We start from the raw sequence: 19802 nt of genomic DNA on the forward strand, positions 1-19802 counted from the left end.
GATGGCCATGCCTGCATTTGCTTTACTTAAATTTTCTTGTATGTAGAGAGATCTGTTTTAGCTTTAGTATCTGAGGAAGTAGACTGAAGTCTACAAAAGCTCATGCTGCCAACTTCTTTCTTTCAGTTAGTTTCAAAGGTGCTACAAGATCTCTGTATACTGATTCTATAGACTAACATGGCTATGTCTTTATTTATTTATTTTTTATTTAACATGTGGAAGAAACTCTTAATTTACAAGGAAAAAGACACTTTTTTCTTGGATAACTTATAGTGTATTCTTATGTATGTTTACTCAGATGTAAATCTCATTGTTTCCAGTAGGACCTACTCCCAGTATGTATGGGTTTGTAGACTTAGTTTGCACCATTTAGCACATTATAACAATGAGGTTGGAAAGAATGGTTCAGAATTCCTTAATCAGTTTGACCAAATTCTAGTTCACAATTTTATTAATTCAGCATTTTAAAGTTTTCATTATATATCATTGTATAACAAATTTCCTTGTTTCTGTTATCACTCTAGTGACACCAACACAGTAGTGGGATTGCCCAGACCCATTCATGAGAGTATCAAAACTCTGAAGCTGGTGAGTTCCCACCGTGTGAACATTTGAATTTGTGTTTGTAGAAGACATCTCACCCATGTGCTTACTGTCAATCTCATGTAATCTGTTGCCAATTTCCCAGGCTAATAAATACCTCAGATGTGGAAAATATTGAAATCTATTGCACTGTTTAATATGGTGTGATTAACATGCTTTGTTTTCTCTCTTAATAGCACAAGTATACATCTATTGCAGAAATTCAAATACAAATGGAAGAGGAGTATTTGCGTTCTCCTTTGTCAGGGGTAAGTATCAAGAGAAAATGCACAGTAGGCAGGGAACTAGTGGAAGGGCACAAACATATTTATGAAAAAATCTGAATCTCTGATTTTAGATTGGACATATGAATGACAACCACCTACATGTGCTACATGCCCACCTTCCACAAACTACCCTTTTCCAGTGGTCATCTTAGACATTTCTACCATCTTCACATTTTAGGAAGATACAGATTTCGCTTACAGTTTACAGTTGATTGATTATTATCAGCTATTTCTCACCTTGCAGATCCCCAATGGGACACTCCAATGGAAATGGTGGAAGGGAAAATTAGTGCCAATTCCTCCTTCCTTTTATAGCCCCCTGCTGCTTTGTAGGGTTGGGGGGACCCTCTAGAAATATGGGAGAGATGTTACAATGGTACACTCTAGCTACAACCTTTTCTGTGCCATGGGGCGGGGTGTTATCAGTATGTCTCAGTCTTCAGCTTTGACTTCAGATGGCATCTCGCCTCTCAGTGACTGTCTTAAGGCAGTAATGGATTGGATGAGGGAAAACAAATTGAAGCTGAATCCAGACAAAACGGAAGTACTTATGGTATCGGCTCCGAACCCAGGCATTGGGATACAACCTCCAATCCTAGAAGGGGTCACACTCTCCTCAAAGGACTGTGTTCGCAGTCTGGGGGTGCTCCTAGATTCATCGCTTCACATGACAAATCAGTTGAATGCGACGGTCAGGAGTGCCTGTTATTAGCTCCGGCTGATACGCCAGCTGCGCCCTTTCCTGGAAGTCGGGGACCTTGAGACCGTAGTACATGCGCTGGTAACCTCACGTCTTGATTTCTGCAATGCACTCTACATGGGGCTACCCTCGTGTTTGGTCCGGAAACTTGAATTAGTTCAAAACATGGCAGCCAGACTGGTCTCTGATACATCCAGAAGAGACCATATAACACCGATTTTAAGATCACTTCACTGGCTGCCCATCAGTTTCCAGGCCCAGTACAAGGTGTTGGTTATCACCTTTAAAGCCCTAAATGGCTTGAGTCCAGCCTATCTTCGGGACTGCCTCCTTCCAGATAATCCTCTCCGCACACTTCGATCCTCAGGGAAAAATCTGTTACAGCCTTGTAAAACAAGGCTGTCTATGACCTCCCAGAGGACCGTCTCAGCTACTGCGCCCAGATTGTGGAATGGCCTACCGGACGAGATCCGTCATATTACCACTCTGAACAGCTTTAAAAGAGCTATAAAGATGGATCTCTTCCAGCAGGCCTTTCCTGAATAGTTCTCTGGCTATCAGAAAGAAAATCAAACTGCTGAACTGACTTCACCACAGTTACCATGTTGTTTTTAAGTATGTTTTATGTTTTAAATTCTACATTATTTAATTGTATTTTAAGGGGGATTGAGGGTTCGGACTGTATATTTGAATCTTGAATCTCGATTGCATTTTGTAGAGAGGCGAGATATAAATAAATTATTATTATTATTATTATTATTATTATTATTTTGTACAACAATTCTCTTCCTCTGGAAGATCTTCTGTGTTGAAGTGAGAATTTCCCCTGTGTTCTAGATGAATGAATTGTGATCAAAATATGTAGGCCACCATATGAACTTTAGGCTCAAAAGATGTTATAAAGATCTGCTTATGTTACTAGGGAGAAGAGGAGGTTGAGCAAGTTCCTGCAGAAATTTTGTACCAGGGTCTACTTCCTAGTCTGCCCCAATATATGGTGAGTTGTTGTTTCCTTCACTGTATAGTCATCCTCAAGGTGCATCCCCAACTTTTTTATTATTCTATTTTCTTAATTGTGTTACACTCTTGTCTTTTCTACCATTTTCAAGATTGGAGATATTATTCATTGCTTGATTATCGAAACTCCTGTTATTCCTTTACAAGTATATTTTTAAAAAAGTCGTTCTTTGATGTTTCATGCTTCTTTCCTATCATTGTTTGTATCTGAATACCCTATCTTCTTTACTGTACTTTGGAAACTTTGGTTGTCATCTCTCCTCATTCAAGTAAATTTTGATCTACAGATTGCCTTGCTGAAAATTCTGCTGGCTGCAGCACCCACCTCCAAAGCCAAGACTGATTCCATTAACATCCTAGCAGATGTTTTGCCAGAGGAGATGCCGTGAGTCTTTCTTAAGGAAAGCAAGCGATACATGTAGGGAATGAACAGAGAAAACAAAGCATAGATTTTTATGTGACTGTCTCAAAGTGTTGAATAAACAGTATAATGTGTGAAGTCGAAGGCTTTCATGGCCAGCATCCATAGTTCTCTGTAGGTTTTTCGGGCTATGTGGGCATGCTCTAGAAGAGTTTATTCCCAACTTTAAGCCAGCATCTTCTCTGAAAATGCCAGCCACAGATGCTGGCGAAACGTCAGGAATAAACTCTTCTAGAACATGTCAAGATAGCCCGAAAAACCCACAAAAAACAAGTATAATGTGTTATTCCCATCCCTGCATTTTTATAAATAAATTTGAAACAGCTTACAAAACTACTAAAACTACTGAAATAATAAATGCAATAACATAAACAATCCAAACGAGTAGGTTAGAACAAGTTTCAAAGGGGAGGTTCAAAATATTAAACCCACCTGGAAACAGCAACACATCTGAAACCTAAAGGGAGTGAATTAGACTTCTCCTGAAGGAAATCCCATTGTCCAAGTGCCACAATGGCAAGGCTCTATCTCAACTCCCAGTCAATCGCGCTTTGAAAGTGGTGGAGCACATCTCAAAGCCTCCAGTGCTAAATGTGATTGGCAGGCAAAATACACTGAAATATAAATGCCCACCTTGAATCTTGTGCCAGGAGAAAGATGGGATATAAAATAAATAAATCTTTAAATATGTAAATGAGTCTCAGGTTAGAGGCATGTCATAAAAGTTAATATTGCTGCTTTGGTTTCCAGAACAACTGTGTTGCAGAGTATGAAGCTGGGAGTTGATGTGAACAGGCACAAAGAGATAATTGTAAAGGCCATTTCTGCTGTTTTGCTGCTACTGCTCAAACACTTTAAGTTAAATCATGTCTATCAGGTAAGCATAAGCTGGCATGAATCAGCAGCATTGGAAGATATGGGGAAGGGAGAACATGAAGATTAATCTTGACTTTGCTTGCTTAATATACCCTCTTGTTTCTGTTCCCTGTACCAGTTTGAATATATGGCCCAACACCTGGTGTTTGCCAATTGCATTCCACTTATATTGAAATTCTTCAATCAAAATATCATGTCATATATCACAGCCAAAAACAGGTAATTGGGATTATCACTGCCACACCTGTGTCCTGAAATGTCACAGTGCATGTTTTACTCTTATTATTGGAGCTTTTAAGATCACCTGGTCATCCACTAAAATTTAACTTGCAGGAAGTTGATTCACACAACTGATAAGGGTTTACTGAGGAAATGTACATCTCTAGCATTACCATTTCTTGTTTGTTAGAAATCTGATGCCTGAACACATATTATACTTCATGCATAGTTCTAGGTGTGCAAAGGAATAACACTGGACTTCTTTAATAGAATTTCAGATAAGGTTTCGCAAAACTTTATTAAGTGATTGACCGATCTGCTTCCATTTCTAGATACCTAGAGCTAGGTATCCAGAGTGGATATGGAAAGATGTGCAAACAATTATCTCAAGCTAAAGAGCCAAAACAAAGTCTTGTCACAGTCATCATTTTTCTCACATGCTTGAACCATACTCTTGTGAGCCATTCTTGGAGATAGTATACTTGACTATATGGATCATCCATTCTGATCTCTCATGGATATTTTATATGTTTCAGCATCTCTGTTTTGGATTATCCATACTGTGTGGTGCATGAGCTACCAGAGCTGACTGCAGAGAGTCTGGTAAGCTAAGCTGCCTTTATCCTTCACCCTAAAAGAGAAGTACAAAACTGAGGGAATAGAGATGACTTTGTCACTAGTGAGTGCTTCCACATGATGACTTTCCTTCCTTGGTCATGGATTTCTTTGGATTTTTTTTGTCCTTTAGGAGGCTGGAGACAATAATCAGTTTTGCTGGCGGAACCTTTTTTCTTGCATTAATTTACTAAGGATATTGAATAAATTAACAAAATGGAAACATTCAAGAACCATGGTGAGTAGAAGCATCTCTGTATGTTCCTGGCATTACTAAATCTTTACTGACCATAAATCTTAGGCAAAAGGTTGGCGATGAAGGTACGGGTACAACTTTAAGCAACTGATCTTCTGCTACCTTGTTTTCCTAGATGCTGGTAGTATTCAAGTCTGCTCCCATTCTGAAACGAGCCCTTAAGGTGAAGCAAGCCATGATGCAGCTCTATGTTCTGAAGCTTCTCAAGGTGCAGACAAAGTACCTGGGGCGACAGTGGAGAAAAAGCAACATGAAAACTATGTCAGCAATCTACCAGAAAGTGCGTCATCGGCTAAATGATGACTGGGCTTATGGCAATGGTAAGTCCTTGGTCCAGCACTCCCCTTCTCACCCCTTCTACTTTGATCCCCAGTTGTTCATGAACCTTCCCTTGTTACATCAAGCTGTAGAATCCTGTATTTTCTTTTAGTAAATTGCATCAGTAATGTTAGGAGTGCATTTGACTATCCTGCTTATCCTGAACAGAACAAGCTAAGAAGGGAAATACTTCCTTCTAAATGAGTCATGAACGCCCTTTCCAAGTGGTCATGTTTTCTATAGTAGTTGAACCTAGCTCAACGTGTGTTCTCATTAGTTTGGTCATTGGCTCACAAACCACAAACCCTCTCTTTCTTGGCAAACTTTCATAAGACTCCCATTACCCACATGCATGGCTTTGTATGTTTTCCTATCTTGTATGTAGGCTTTTTAAGTATAATAAAAGAAAAGAAAAAAGGAAGGGGAGGAAAGAAAAAAATAGGGTGGGAAAGACATAGGATATGAACAAAGGCTAAGCGTGTGTATTTGTAACAGAAATTTCAGGAAACTTAAATTTCTAGGACTGACAGAGCAAGGATTGGCAAGAGGACCTAGTAATTGAAAATCCATAAGTTTATTTCCAATTGTCGACAAAGGAAAACAATGAACTCAGTGGAATTCAAGTTCCAAAAGCTGAGACCCCGAACAAGACAAAATGGCTCTTTTTATATTATTCAAGACAAAGAAGCTTCTTCAATACACCTGATTGGCTAATTACAATTTAAACATACAGAATTCTTACAATCAGAACAGAAATACATGCATACATTAAAACTGCATCATCACTCCTTACCCCCTCCTGTAGGAATTCAGTGGCTTTCCTCCTAACCTTGCTTCTGAATGTCCTTATCTCAGTAGTTTATGTTATGTCTTTTTACTGGTGCCAGCTTCCATCCAGGTCAAGATGCACTCCTTATTCCTTTGCTCTAGTTTTCTAAACTCCAAGCCTTTATTTCAAAAACCATCTCTCTGGCTGACAAAGGTGACTCCATCTTTCTATAGCTTTTTATTTCAACAAGGAATATTTCCACCACATATTGATGTAAGCTTATCATATTTCCAACAATTCATTTTCTTGAACTGGACAGCTATAAAATATATGTTCATATGTGGGTAAAGCAGTTAGCTCTTCTAACCATTCAGCAAACCGATAGTGAATGTTTGTCTTTCCAGTCTTGGAGTATAAGTCTTCTTGCAACAATAAAAGCATGCAGAGTCCTAGAACAAAGACCCTCAGTTAAATTCCACTTCACAGGAATGTAATTTAAAAGAACATATGCATTCACAGTTATCAAAGATTTTTGCTATACTAATTTTGTTACTAACATTGTAACATATTCAACGAAAAAAGAGTAATCACTGGACACTTCCATATTGTATAGCAGAAGGAGGCATTATCTGCATTATATCACCAACATTAAGCTGAAGTGGGCAATTTCTGTCTATAAGGGTGCAGTGGAGTCCAGTACATCTAAAAACATCATTTTGTTTCTGAACTAGATGTACTTTTTGGTCTAAATAGGTTTTAGATATTGAAGTTGGGGCAGTTTCCTATTGATTCATTTGTACAGGACAATTTCACTCCTTGTTTCAGTTGTTTTTTAATGCTATTAACTTCAAATTTAGTGCATTCCAGCAGACAATTATCACTTAGGGATGAAACAGACAGGCAAAATAAAGCGGCTTCCAGCCACTTTGAACGTGGGCGTTTATATGACACACTCCTCTAAAGTGTGTGAAAACTGGAATGAAACTGTACTCCGGGACTAGAAAGCAGAGAAAAAGAAGCTGGGGTATTCCAGCTTAGCCCAAAAAATGTACATCTTCGCACCTGCATATAAGCTCCCCAATGCAAGTGTGGGGGCTGCAGCAAGCTAAAGAAATGAAAGTGTGACAACTCCAATGGATGTAATTACAACACATACAAACCAGACAGCCCAACAGGAGGGCATGGGGTGAAGGGGGCATGTATGGAGAGCCCTGGTGTGCAGTGGTTAAATGCCTGTACTACAGCCACAAGGTTGTGAGTTCAATCCTGCAGGGTCAACTTAGCCTTGCATCCTCCCATAGGTCAATAAAATGAATACCCAGCTTGTTGGGGGCAATTAGCTTAAACATTGTAAACTGCTTAGGAAGTGTTTAAGTCAGGGGTAGGCAACCTGCGGCCCGTGGGCCGGATGCGGCCCGGCAAGGCCTTGGGACCGGCCCCAGCCCAGTCCTGCTGCCGATTGCTGCCGGGGCCTTTTGCCTCCCGCACGCAGGAGCAAGGGGGGCAATTGTCTATAGACGCCTAAGAAACATGCATTTATATTAACATTTTTTTAAAAATCAGCAAATTTTTTTGCGTGTCCTCCACTTTTTTAAAAAAAAAGTGTCCACCATTTGAAAATGTTGTCCTATATTTGTCCCAGTTTATTTATTTATTTAATTTTTTCCCAAAAAAAAAAATTATTTAATTATTTATTTTTTGGCTTCGGCCCCCCAGTTGTCTGAGGGACAGCAACCCGGCCCCCAGCTCAAAAAGGTTGCCTACCCCTGGTTTAAGTGCACTAATAAGCATTATTAAAATGTACATGCTATTGCTATTACTATCTGCAGTTGTGCTTTGCCAATGTATCACTCGCACACCAATGTGACTCGCCGATCAAAGGGCAGCTGTGCAATGGAATGGCATCTGGGTGGATGTGGGAGATACTTGGAGATCACGGGTGATGTGTTTGTGCCACAGAGTGCATGTATGGTAGGAAAGGAACAAAAAAAATTACCCAGATGTGTGGCTTGATGCTGTGCTGTGCAGTCAGGCCATGCATATTCAGACCATTTTGGCAGTGGACGGTGGCAAAAAGCTAGATCGAGCAATTTCTTCCTGCCCATTGGCTATGGCCCTTAGACTTTTTGGGTGGTCTCTCTGAAGATACAATTAATATTTCAAATACAGCATAGGTTGCTAAGATACTCACATCTGTCTGAAAATGTGTTACACTTGTAGATATTGTCATATTACCCCTTTGGATAGCTCATAAGTAGAATTTGCTGTTGTTGTTGTGTAACTTCAAGGCGTTTCTGACTTATGGCAACCCTAAGGCAACCCTATCACAAGGTTTTCTGGGCAGATTTCTTGGGGGGGGGGCTTGCCATTGCCATTCTCTGAGGCAGAGAGACTGTGACTTGCCCAAGGTCACGCAGCGGGATTCAAACCCTGCTCTCAAGCATTAAAATCCAGTGCTGAAACAACTGCACGATGCTGGCTCAATAATACTGAAAAGGGGGAAAATTCTTGGTCTGGACGAAATCATTTGTTCAAAATACAAATCCCAGTCCGTCCATTTCTTTTGTAAAATAAAGGTGGTCTCACATCTTTCATATCAGGATTATACCATAAAGCTATCTTAGATGAAGTTGTAATTAAGATATTGTACACCAAGCCACCCTAGTAGCAGAAATCACTGGACACTATCTTTGCTTCCCTTAAACAGGCAAAGCCTAAAGCAATCCATACCAAATAAATAAATAAATTGGGGGGAGGGGTCCTAAGTAAATTGATTCCAAGATTTCCCAAAGAGAATTGTCTGAATTAGGCTATGTTTGCCAGTTACAGTCTTCCCTTCCCTTACACAGGGGATCTGTTCCAGACCCTCCCCCCAGGCGTAAGGGGAAAATCGCATATGCTCACGCTCCATTAAAAATAATGAGGCATGTGCATGTAGCGCGCCCACCAGTCATAACTGCACCGTGGCTGAAGAGAATCCCGTGTATGGCGTGGGCTCACTGTACAGTCAGGAGTTGTACCTTATGATAAAAACTCAATTCTAGACAATTTAATCCACCTTCTGAAAATGACACTTGCATTCTTTTGAGTGGTAAAGGACTCCTAAAAACAGTATTTATCTCAAGTGAGAGTTGAAAACCTGAGTTTCTAGAATAAAGGTTTATTGTCTAACCCCAGATTGTTGCTTTTCCATGTGGTATGTGATGGGCCATTTGCTGCTTTGGTTGATTGTCTGTTTCATCACTTCTGTAGATCTGGATGCACGTCCATGGGACTTCCAGGCTGAAGAGTGTGCACTGCGTGCCAGCATAGAGCGTTTCAATTCTCGACGCTATGACCGGGCACATAACAACCCTGAATTTCTGCCAGTGGATAATTGTTTGCAGAGTGTTCTGGGCCAACGTATTGAGCTGCCTGAAGATTTCCAAATGAATTATGACTTGTGGCTGGAAAGGGAAGTTTTTTCTAGACCCATCTGCTGGGAGGAATTGCTGCAATGATGGTTGATAAGAGGAAAATCTTGAAACATTCAGAGCTAGTACATGTGCCCAGGGATGAGAGGTGCTGCTCTTCAGTCAGCCAAGCATAGAGGAGATAAACTATTTTTCATATGGCTTGTAATCTGCAGTTCTCTTTTCCTCCTCCATGTGGCAGTGTGGATTTTACTGCTTGAAAGGATTTAGCCATATGGCTTTCCTGAGTTTTTGGGGGTTCTTGCATTATTTGGTGGTTTGAAAGGTGCTAAATGGATCCAGAGTAGCTCACTTTGAGACAAATGAACAACCTTCATCAAAATATCAGCACTGATGACTATTCAGATCGCTGTTCACTGGACCTGGTTAGCTCATGTTTCAAACTAGAAGGATAGCTCTTTCTGCTATGTTCTTACCCATATCCTAGAAGGCCAAAATGGTGCCCTTTTTCTGTTAGCTTCTAAGAAGGAAAGCAGATTCATAAAGGTGTTGGTGGAAAGAGAAAAAAATAAATGTACACCATTGCACAGTCTGATACAGGAAAGGGAGATCTCTCAAGTCCCATCTAGTGTATGCAGGAATCCTTTGTTGAGAAGGGTGAGATGGTTTTGTTTTTATTTAGTTTTTAAATCTACCCATAGAAATCCCATCTGCAGGTAGGTGTTGAAAGGCTTGTACACACTTAGGAAAGTGGTTGAACAACTTCATCCAGAGATAGTGTCCCATTTTGTTCCCTGGCAAAGACAAATTCTAAGTACAGTAATTCAATCTCATACCTGATATAATTTAATAATATAATCCATTTCTCTTCATTAAGCAATCTCATAACTGCATCTGATAAAGAGAAATTAACATTATCCTTCAGTATGTTCTCTTTTCTTTCTTTTTTCTTCCCAACTTTTGGGAAATTCAGCCAAACATCCTGACAGTTAATGTTGTGATAGAAGCATTTCACCCTGTGCTGACATTGCTGTACTCCAGCCTAGTTCTCAAAAAGAAGATGGCAAGCCTGGATCTTGTTTTTACCACTGCAGGCAGCCGTGTGACAATCTGAACTAGTGTGATCTAGGCCCAGGTTTGCCACCTTAAGTACTGTTTTATAAGGACCATGCCTATCAAGGCCTTGCAAAACTGTACTGTGAACATGGTGGAAGCAAAGCTATGTTCTTGAAATAGACAATAAATGGACAGGTTTGTCAAATGGATGATTTCTCTTCCCTATAAGATTTCCTCAGTTACCGCACTACACTCTTATAGCACTGCTATTTCACTTTAAATGCCTCCTGTTGCATTCTGGGATTTGCAGTTTAAGGAGAGGCATTTAGAATTCTGAGCCAGAGAGCTCTTGGGCTTCACTGAACTATAATCTTCAGAATGCAACAGGAGGCAGCCAGAGCAGTAAAAGTGGCATAGCAGCACTATAAGAATGTAGTGTGGTAATGTGGTTCATATCCTGTGACCATAGACTCACAGTGTGGCTGAATATAGTGTTAGCACCAAGTCTAGCAATATGATGGTATTTTCCCTATCTCTGCTTTTTAACCTGATTGCATCCCTATTCTGAAATCCTTAGACTATTTACATGGCGCTAATTCCTGTTGAAATTAATGGGATTTTTGAGTAAATATGTTTAGGACTGGATGTCCCTAAAATTCTGTTACACTGACAAGGACTGATCCAGCACTTTGTACTGACCTGGAATTATTTCATATTCAAACACTCCTTCATGCTTAATTTTTGTCACTAACTCTTAAATGCAAAGTATCTCTCCAGTAGGGACCAAGGCATACCTACTCTGATATAAAAATCAAGTTTAGTAAAAACAAGTACAGTTAGCCTGACCATGCAACCAGTCAAAAACTTTTGATCCATCCATAGATGGGAATTAAAAGCTTTTTAAAAGGTGTATATACTGAGTGAAACTCCTGCTATTTCTTCATTGTGAACAGTGTGATGGTGACATGATCATGTGAAAGAAGCAAACAGTCACAAAAAACCATGAACAATCATTAAAAATAGCCAAACAAGTGACATTTATTTGATAATGGCTGCTTTTATATGAATCCTGAAATTGGCAAGTACTTCATGGGAAGAAATCCAGGCTCTTCTTGCCTCGTGAAAATTGGGAACTTTGGCAAGAGGATGAAGGATCTGTTTCTCCTAAGCATGGGAACTGGGGTGTTGGTACAGATTTTGTTTCCTTTTGTTGATGGATTGGAGGCTCAATAAGATTATTTGGAATCTCCCCCAGGAAGCCAAGTAAACTTGAAGGAAAGTAGGTATTCTTTTGACGTGGGACAGTAGCTGAACTTCCTGAGGGCTATTGTCCACAAGTGGTCCTTTGTCTTTAAGTTGTTCACAATTTTTCTCTGACCTTCACCCAGTTGGATGAGCCACTCAAAGGAGTCAAAACCAGTTTCTTTCCCTGGACAGCATAGGGAAGAATGGCTCTGAGTGCGGTATATTAGGATTAAAGTAGGGACCATATGTCTCAGTCACATTGTACTTCATTTCTAACAATGCAAGCTGTCATTCATCCCATTTCTCTTGTTGAACTATATGGAGTAGGTGAGCCTATGGTAATCCCTGACAAGTCATCCCACTGTTCTATCCCCTGCCTCACAATATCCTGCAGCTATTGTGAGAAGGGTGATGTGCAGGCTTCAGAGAGACAGATGATGAGATGGGCATGTAGATGGGTGTGCCCTTCCCCTTGAGAGTTCCAGCTGATAGATCCCTCTCCACCAGATTTGAATAGGACCATGGTGATGGTAGTGCTTGGCAGCATAGCTGGGGGTAAATTGCCTGCTCTCTTGTATACCAATATGTTTGCTCAGTTTATTTGTCTATTGGTCTTCCTAATACAAGCAAACATCTGATCAATTTTTCTTTGCAGTGCACAGGACAACTGGATCTTTTATAAGTGGCAGATTAAAAGAAGTTCAGATATTAAGGATAAATTATTCTATTAAGCTTTGCTGGTCCATGACCACTCATCAGTTCTGGTCCATGACCAGTTTATTTTAACTGTTGAATGAATTTAGACTATAGTTTTGATAGCTGATGGCAAGGGCAGAGAGGAAGACAAGATGCCCTGCCTTTTCCTAGGTCAGGACATCAAGCAACTGTGTGCAACCATAACATCCAGCCGGCAGTACAGGCAATGAGAGGTTAACGACTGAGAGGTGAAAAATAGAGGTGCACATAGTCAAAGGAATTGTGAACTCTTATTTAGTCCTATTCTTTTCATTCAAAAAAGCTCAAGAGCATCTCGTAACAGATTGTTTCAAGTGGTAATACTGTATGTCACTTTATGCATTTAAAGTTAATCTCTTTTCTGAACTGATAGAACCCACTACTAGAATTGTCAAAATGTGGGGGTGGGCAACTGTTGGGAGCTACAGGGCTGTTTTGACTCTGCAGGAGACTATGGGGGGCTGGACCTTTCACTGCATCCCTCCCCCAACCCACCAAAAACCCTTGAAATAGGGTTTTTCCCCCCAAATGCCCCTATGGCCCTAGGGTCACTTGCTGTTGGGAAAGAGACTGTTCTGGATCTAAAAAGAACTCGTGTAGGAGTAAAATGTGAAGAAATTGCCTTCACAGTATGATGTAGTGTAGCGTAGTGTTGGACTAGGACTCTGAGAGACCAAGGCTCAAAACTTATGGAAACCCCCTGGGTGACCTTGGGCAAGTCACACACACTGAGCCTCGGAAGAAAAGCAAACCTCCTCTGAATTACTCTTGCCAAGAAAGCCCTGTGATAAATTTGCTTTAGTACTGGCATTAAGCCAGGAAAGACTTGAGGATACAAACTCTGGGGGCCCTTAGGGGCCACCTGTGGCCCATGGACGTGCACTTTCATAACCCCTGCTCTAATGTTATGCAAACAGACTTCTTCTGGGATGTCTGCTGGGGAAGACTTAGACTGTGCAGACCAAGGGTGAGGAGATGGTACATGCAGATCTACTTCTGGATCTCTGGGTGATTTTCATTTGCAGTAGATGAACTGGGATTACTGACTCTTCATTGTTTAACAGCAACAATTACTGAGCATTTTCCCCTTCCTAAATTAGATAGCTGAAAAATGCTGGCTGGGAGAGAGAGATCAAGAGTGGAATTTTGCGTAGAAAGAATGGGATTGTAAATTCCTGGGCTGAATGTGTTCATGAGGCATTCTGTTTTTGAAATTAACCAAAAAGGGCATTTCCCCTCATTAGAAGAGTGGCAGTGAATTTATTGTATTGTGAAGGTTTCTATACTACCTTCCTTTAAAATTATCTTAAATCAGTATAAAAGTGTATTATAATAAAAACAAGGGCAATGAGGACAGTATCAAATGGCTTCTGCCCTGAGTTGTTCTGTACTGCAGAAAGAAAGAATTTGTATATCAATGTCTGGAATGCATAAGCAGTTTTTGAGGGAGAAATTAATATGACTTGGAGTGCAGACATTGTGTACTCAGGTTTAATATGTCCAAATGAAACTGTTCATCATGCATACAAAATAGTTCTCTACTCAGGAGTTACCTAGCCCACCCCTACAAATCAAGGAAGACTTTATGGTTGTTGATGCTAGAACTGTCAGAAGCTACATGTAAAAAGCTACCAGCAAACAGTTCTATCCTGATTTTTGGAGAGTGTTGAATAACAGTTATAACAAAGCAAAATCCCACTGGTATTTTCATGTTGTGCCCTTGCTTGACAAGAACAGTAGGGCTGAGGTGAAGTCACTGCAACAACCCACAGATTGTCATATAAGAGTGTTTGTCTGTATTCTGCCTCACACACTTTTATCTTTTAGATGATGGGATGGTATGCTGGATTGAAATGTCCTGAACAGTGTCAAAAATTCATCATTATACTGCTGTGTAAATTACCTTTTTCCAGTTTTGGAGGTTGTGTCCAGCAGCCATAATTCTTTATCCGAAAAAGAGTTTGGTTTGTCCAGTGTTTATTCTATTTCATAGAGTCATAGAATTAGAAGAGACCATGAGGGCCATCCTGTTCAACCCCCTGCCATGCAGGAATACACAGTCAAAGCACTCCTGATGGATGGCCATCCAGCCTCTGTATGAAAACCTCCAAAGAAAGAGATTCCACCACTCTCCAAGGGAGTCAATTCCACTCCCGAACAGCTCTTACTGTCAGGAAGTTCTTTCTAATGTTGAGGTGGAATCTCTTCCTATAGTTTGAATCCATTACTCCATGTCCTAGTCTCTGAAGCAGCAGAAAACAAGCTTGCTCCATCTTCCAATATTTTCAAATATTTAAACATGGCTAGCATACCACCTCTTAACCATTGGTTCCCCCTGGTTAAATATATCCAGTTCTCTAAGCCATTCCACACAGGGCATAATTTCCAGACCTTTCACCATTCTAGTCAAACTCCTCTGGAAATGCTCCAGCTTGTCCACATCCTACTTGAATTGTGGTGCCCAGTATTGGGAAGCCAGTGTCATCCTGAAAGAACCTAATTTGGGAGAGAAAGAAAACAGGTGTGGGGGTTTTGAAATATGATGTTAGTTGTCCACAGTTTTCTTGTTTGGATATTAGCTGTTTTTGTCACATGACTAGAACTAGAAGTAACGAAAAGCACCATTCACGAAGCATTATTCTTATTGCTACCACCTTAAATTAGCTCATATAAAGGAGGCACAGTCCAAAAATGTGCTTCAGAATCTGCATTTTGGTACAAGAGTGAATGAGAGGGGGAGAGGGCAAACATCAAGCCTCCTGGACTTGTGGTTAGTAGAAGACAAAGCTAGTCCAGTGATAGAATTCAAAGATATAACCAAGTTAGTCTGTAGAATCAGTATGTGGAGAGATCTTGTAGCACCTTTGGGACTAACTGAAAGAAAAATTGGCAGCATGAGCTTTCATAGACTTCAAACTACTTCCTCAAATGCATCTGAGGAAATGTCCAAATGCATCTGAGGAAGTAAACGGAAGTCTACGAAAGCTCATGCTGCCGATTTCTTTCTTTCAGTTAGTCTCAAAGATGCTACAGTATCTCTCCACAAGTTAGTCTAGTGTTTTTGCACTAGAGAAAATAAAAGATGTGATTTTGCTAGTACAAGGCATACTTGCTGGATATGTCCTTGCCAGTTTCATATTTCTGTCTTCAAATAATTTTTTTAAAAAATGATTCAGAACCTGACATGATTTTTCTCTAAACTCAAGTGGGAAATGGTAGCAAAACTTCCCTTTATTCTGCAACTGAAAGGAATTACTGTTGTCGCAATATGGCACCGAAGGTAATATGTAATTAGAACCTGCTTTTTGGGGCCACATAAAAAGCCTACCCTCCTGATCCTACACAGTATTAGGCACCTCAGGCTGATACATTTCAGTGCTTTTCTATGACAAAAACACTGTAAAGTCTACAGAGTGGTTTTTTTAGTCAGCTGGAGCAGAAACATTATTATTCTCATGGTGTAGGGGCTTCTTCATTTTCTCTTCTAACTTTTCTACATGCTTCCTTTTTCATCCATTTGCAGAATCAAATTATGACTAATATAATTTTATGACAACTCATTTTTCTATTCTGGCATTGATGTCTTCCTAGGGAGTATAGCTTCTGTCCAGGCACAAAATATCCTTTTAAAATATGTCCATTTCAATTACACAGAGAGAGAGAGATACACATACAGTTACTAAATTTGCGTCTCCATGGATCTTTGAGGAATGGGTATGCCTACTGTAGAGTCTTAGTTTGGGGGGGGGGGACTTTATTCCTGCCTGCAACACTCTTTCCTCCATGTTCTCTACAAACTCAGGCTTCAAGACATATTTCTGAAGGCCATTTGAGTTACTAATTACAGCAATCACTGTCCTATTTGGATGCTTTGATTCTGTAATTACACTTGCTTACACTCTGTAATTGAGTGAAACAATGGCATAGCAAACCTCTAAAAATGCTGTTTTACAGGGCATCTCTCACTGTTCAAACTTGAAAAATAAAATCCTAGCCAGTGCTGTCCTCCTTCATAGCTACAGTTGACGAAATGAAAAGCATCTTGTTTGTTCATGATAATGGCTGCTGTTCTTGTTATTATGTGCTTTCAAATTGTTTCTGACTTATGGTGCCCTTAAGAGGAACCTATCACAGAGGGGTTTTTTTGCAGCTGAGAATGTGTGACTTGCCCAAGGTCAGCTAGTGGGTTTCTATGGCCAAGTGGGAAATCAAACCCTGATCTCCAGAGTTATAGTCCAATATTTAGAGCACTACACCATGCTGGCTGCTCTAGTCCTCCTGAATTCTCTAAAAACATATGAAACTAAAACAACTTACCTTGCCTAGTATACTAGTTTGGTAGCATCCCTAGTCACCTGTATTATATTGTTTGTACATATGTATCTTGGCCCTGAGAAGTATAAATGGAGGAATTATCCCACTGCAACCTTACTAAAATAATATGGTGGAGGTATGCATTAGTAAACCAGTCCTTTTAATCGAACCCTACTAGAAAGGTTGTACCATGAGAAGTGGGCAAAGTAAAGCCAAACATTATGTGCAGGCCAGTGTTATAGTCATTCCTTTGGCTATACACATGACTCAGTTGTGCCTTTGTGCTCTGAGATAGAAATGGCACAGCTATTTTCGGCACTACAATCTGGAAGAATTCTTCACTTGCAAAAATAGATTTCTGTGCTTATATCATTATTTTCCTGTGTTCACTGCATAACTACATACTCTTTTTTCATCCTGTATTTCCAGTATGTTTTCTTAACCTCTCCAAGCTAGAAATGCTTCTTTTCCAATTGTATATGCAGTTCCTTGGTAATGGTTGACTTCAGTGTAATTGGCTGTAGTTGTTATTGAGTGCAGTCCCAGGAAACTAGTGTTCAGACAGTGCAGCCACTTCTGGGATTTGGAATGGCTGCTTTTACCCTCACCTGAAATTCTTGTCTAACGTCATCATCAGATCTATTTCCCACATACTACATGCCACTTCAAAAGGGTATTGCCATTTCTGGCATGAAAGAAAGGGTGCAAGGAATGAATGCAAACGGGGATCAGCTATCATTACATATTATTAGCAGATGAAGCATAATTGGTAGGTAGCATGAGAAAGTAGATAATATGGAATCTTACTTTACCACTTTGGGTCCCAATTTTGAAGGGGAAAGCAGGATGATGATGATGATGATGATGAGGATGATGATGATGATGATGATGATGATGATGATGATGATGATATTCTTCCCCCACTACTAAGTGTCTAGTCTTTGGTGAGCAACATGGTGACTTCATCAGAGCCATTTTTGCAGATCCAGGGAGCTCCCAAAATATTAAAGTAAAGTAGGGAACCATGCTTTAATTACTAGTCTTATGGGTAAACTTCAGTTAGAGGGAATATTTGTCAGACACTGGACCCTGGTAGAATTGTGACATCAGAGAAAAGCCAGCCAATCAGTTCCCTTCTCTTTGTCCCACCTATACAGCAGGCTGTCCTCTCTTTGGCTTTTCTCTCCTGCACTTCCTTTGGCTTTGTCCCACCTGCAGTGCTGACTGTCTTCTCTTTGGATTATCTTTCTAGTCTACCAACCAAAGCTATGCGGCTCAGGGTGAAGAGGCTTCTAGGGCAACAGTGCTGCCTCCAGGTATCTGGCCAAGAGAGCATCTCTCTGGTGAAAAGCCTGGTATCAGAAGAACTGAATGTCCCTGAGAACCAGCAGACCCTGTTGTTCCAGGGCAAAGTACTGGATGGGGAACATAGACTGTCAGATTATCCTATTGGCCCAGAGTCCATTCTCTATCTTGTCATTAAAAAACCTGAGCAAACGTCTCTTAAAGAGCCCTCCAAACCAACCCCTGCCCAGCCCCACTCTGTGTGGTATCAACTCTCCCAAGTGCTGGAGAAACACTTCAGAACCTCTGATGCAGTGAAGGTTCTTGAAAGAGTCTTGAATGACTACTACAGAGACATTGGCTTGCTGAGCTTGGAAAACATTGAAGAGTTAGCAGGGAGTATTCTGAATCCCAAGGAAACTGAAGATGAACCAGTGACTTCAAGTGAGTTCCCACAGGAAGAGCATCACCCCAGCCTGGCCCTGGTAGCTGGAACCAGGAAGGAACAAGCAACTCAAACTGAAGCACAAGATGTGGGATGGATGGTCGTTCTGGAAGAGCTCTGAATAGACCTGGTGATGGTGATGGTAACAGTGCTGGTGCGAGGAGTGGTGGTGCCAAATTAGAATCTTCAGAATAAAAAGTAATGAAGATGAATGGATCATAGTGGGATGTTTTTTTCAGGGAGACAATGTTGCTCCTTTAATGCCATACCGCCCAAGTGTCCTTTTCACATATTTGCCCCACTGGCTACACCTGCTGATTTTGCAAGGTTTTCTTCTTTCCACTTATTCAATCCTAGGTAGCTGAGGATCTTGTAGTCAAGTGTGCTGATATCACAGCATGGCAGAGCCAATTAAAGGAGGCTGTGTGACAATATTGTTTATCTTATACTGTGGGAATAAAAGGAATAAAAGGAGCACAATGTGTTGGTTCATAAACCCATTGTTTCCATGTTAGCCTACTCTGGCAGTGCTATACTCTGATAGATCAGTGCAGTATGGTAGGAAGCATCAACCAAATTTTCTTGGCAACAAGTTGCCATATCCTCTTGATCACCCTGCACATGTTTGTGCACATTTCCTGTAAAGGCAACTGAAAGGGAGGACTTTAAGGAAATGCAAAAATGTTTCAGCTCTGCTCTGATAAATAACATAATGTTATTAAAGTCAGAAAATACACATAACTGATTCTACTTCACTTGCACTCACTATCAGGTAGGTTACATGTGATTCAATATACACTTTGCGTATGTATAGTTCCTGGTTCCAACTCTGGGGTTACAATTTAAAAGAGTCATATCTTATATGTTTTGCCTCAAGGTCTTCATCAACATCCTGTGAATTGGTTAGGCAGGCCTAAGAGCACTGGATGAGGAGGCTGGTTGCCATGGATTTATTTCTATGTATCTGATCCCTTTGTATCTAAAATCTAGGTTTTTTAAAAAAAGCATTTAAAAGAGAATTGAATGCCTGTAAATGGCTGGCTGGCTGACTTCCAGACAGCACAGGCAGGAGCTCCCAGTTCATGCGCCAGCTTTCCAGCTTTGTACTAAGGCTGAAGCAACCATTTTGAGGAGCTATAAAACATCACTACCCCATACACTTTCCCCAGCCAGAAAATATGGTAATGTGTTGGGGAAAGTACTGAAAAGTGGTGCTGGGTTTTAAACTACTGATGAGACACACACCAGAG

General features: G+C 40.5%; 2 protein-coding genes across 2 annotated transcripts in view; both read left to right on the forward strand.

Moving 5' to 3' along the window:
• Nucleotides 1–11564, forward strand: part of STRIP1 (striatin interacting protein 1) — a 28473-nt gene extending 16909 nt beyond the window's left edge. The window contains exons 12-21 of the mRNA XM_089514871.1: nt 525–588; nt 780–851; nt 2492–2566; nt 2874–2971; nt 3758–3884; nt 4002–4102; nt 4639–4705; nt 4851–4955; nt 5089–5293; nt 9313–11564. Coding sequence (XP_089370997.1) covers nt 525–588; nt 780–851; nt 2492–2566; nt 2874–2971; nt 3758–3884; nt 4002–4102; nt 4639–4705; nt 4851–4955; nt 5089–5293; nt 9313–9560 — 1162 coding nt within the window. The 3' untranslated portion in view covers nt 9561–11564. The remainder of the gene's footprint in view (nt 1–524; nt 589–779; nt 852–2491; nt 2567–2873; nt 2972–3757; nt 3885–4001; nt 4103–4638; nt 4706–4850; nt 4956–5088; nt 5294–9312) is intronic.
• Nucleotides 11565–11653: 89 nt separating this feature from the next.
• Nucleotides 11654–19109, forward strand: UBL4B (ubiquitin like 4B). The gene is made up of 2 exons (XM_089514872.1): nt 11654–11808; nt 18076–19109. The coding sequence occupies exon 2, from the start codon at nt 18092–18094 to the stop codon at nt 18671–18673; it is 582 nt and encodes a 193-aa protein (XP_089370998.1). The 5' UTR covers nt 11654–11808; nt 18076–18091; the 3' UTR covers nt 18674–19109.
• The last annotated feature ends 693 nt before the right edge of the window (nt 19110–19802 follow it).

Source organism: Sceloporus occidentalis, unplaced genomic scaffold, assembly GCF_023333645.1.
Source record: "Sceloporus occidentalis isolate IW3139 unplaced genomic scaffold, rSceOcc1.0.p SCAF_3, whole genome shotgun sequence".
NCBI lineage: Eukaryota > Metazoa > Chordata > Lepidosauria > Squamata > Phrynosomatidae > Sceloporus > Sceloporus occidentalis.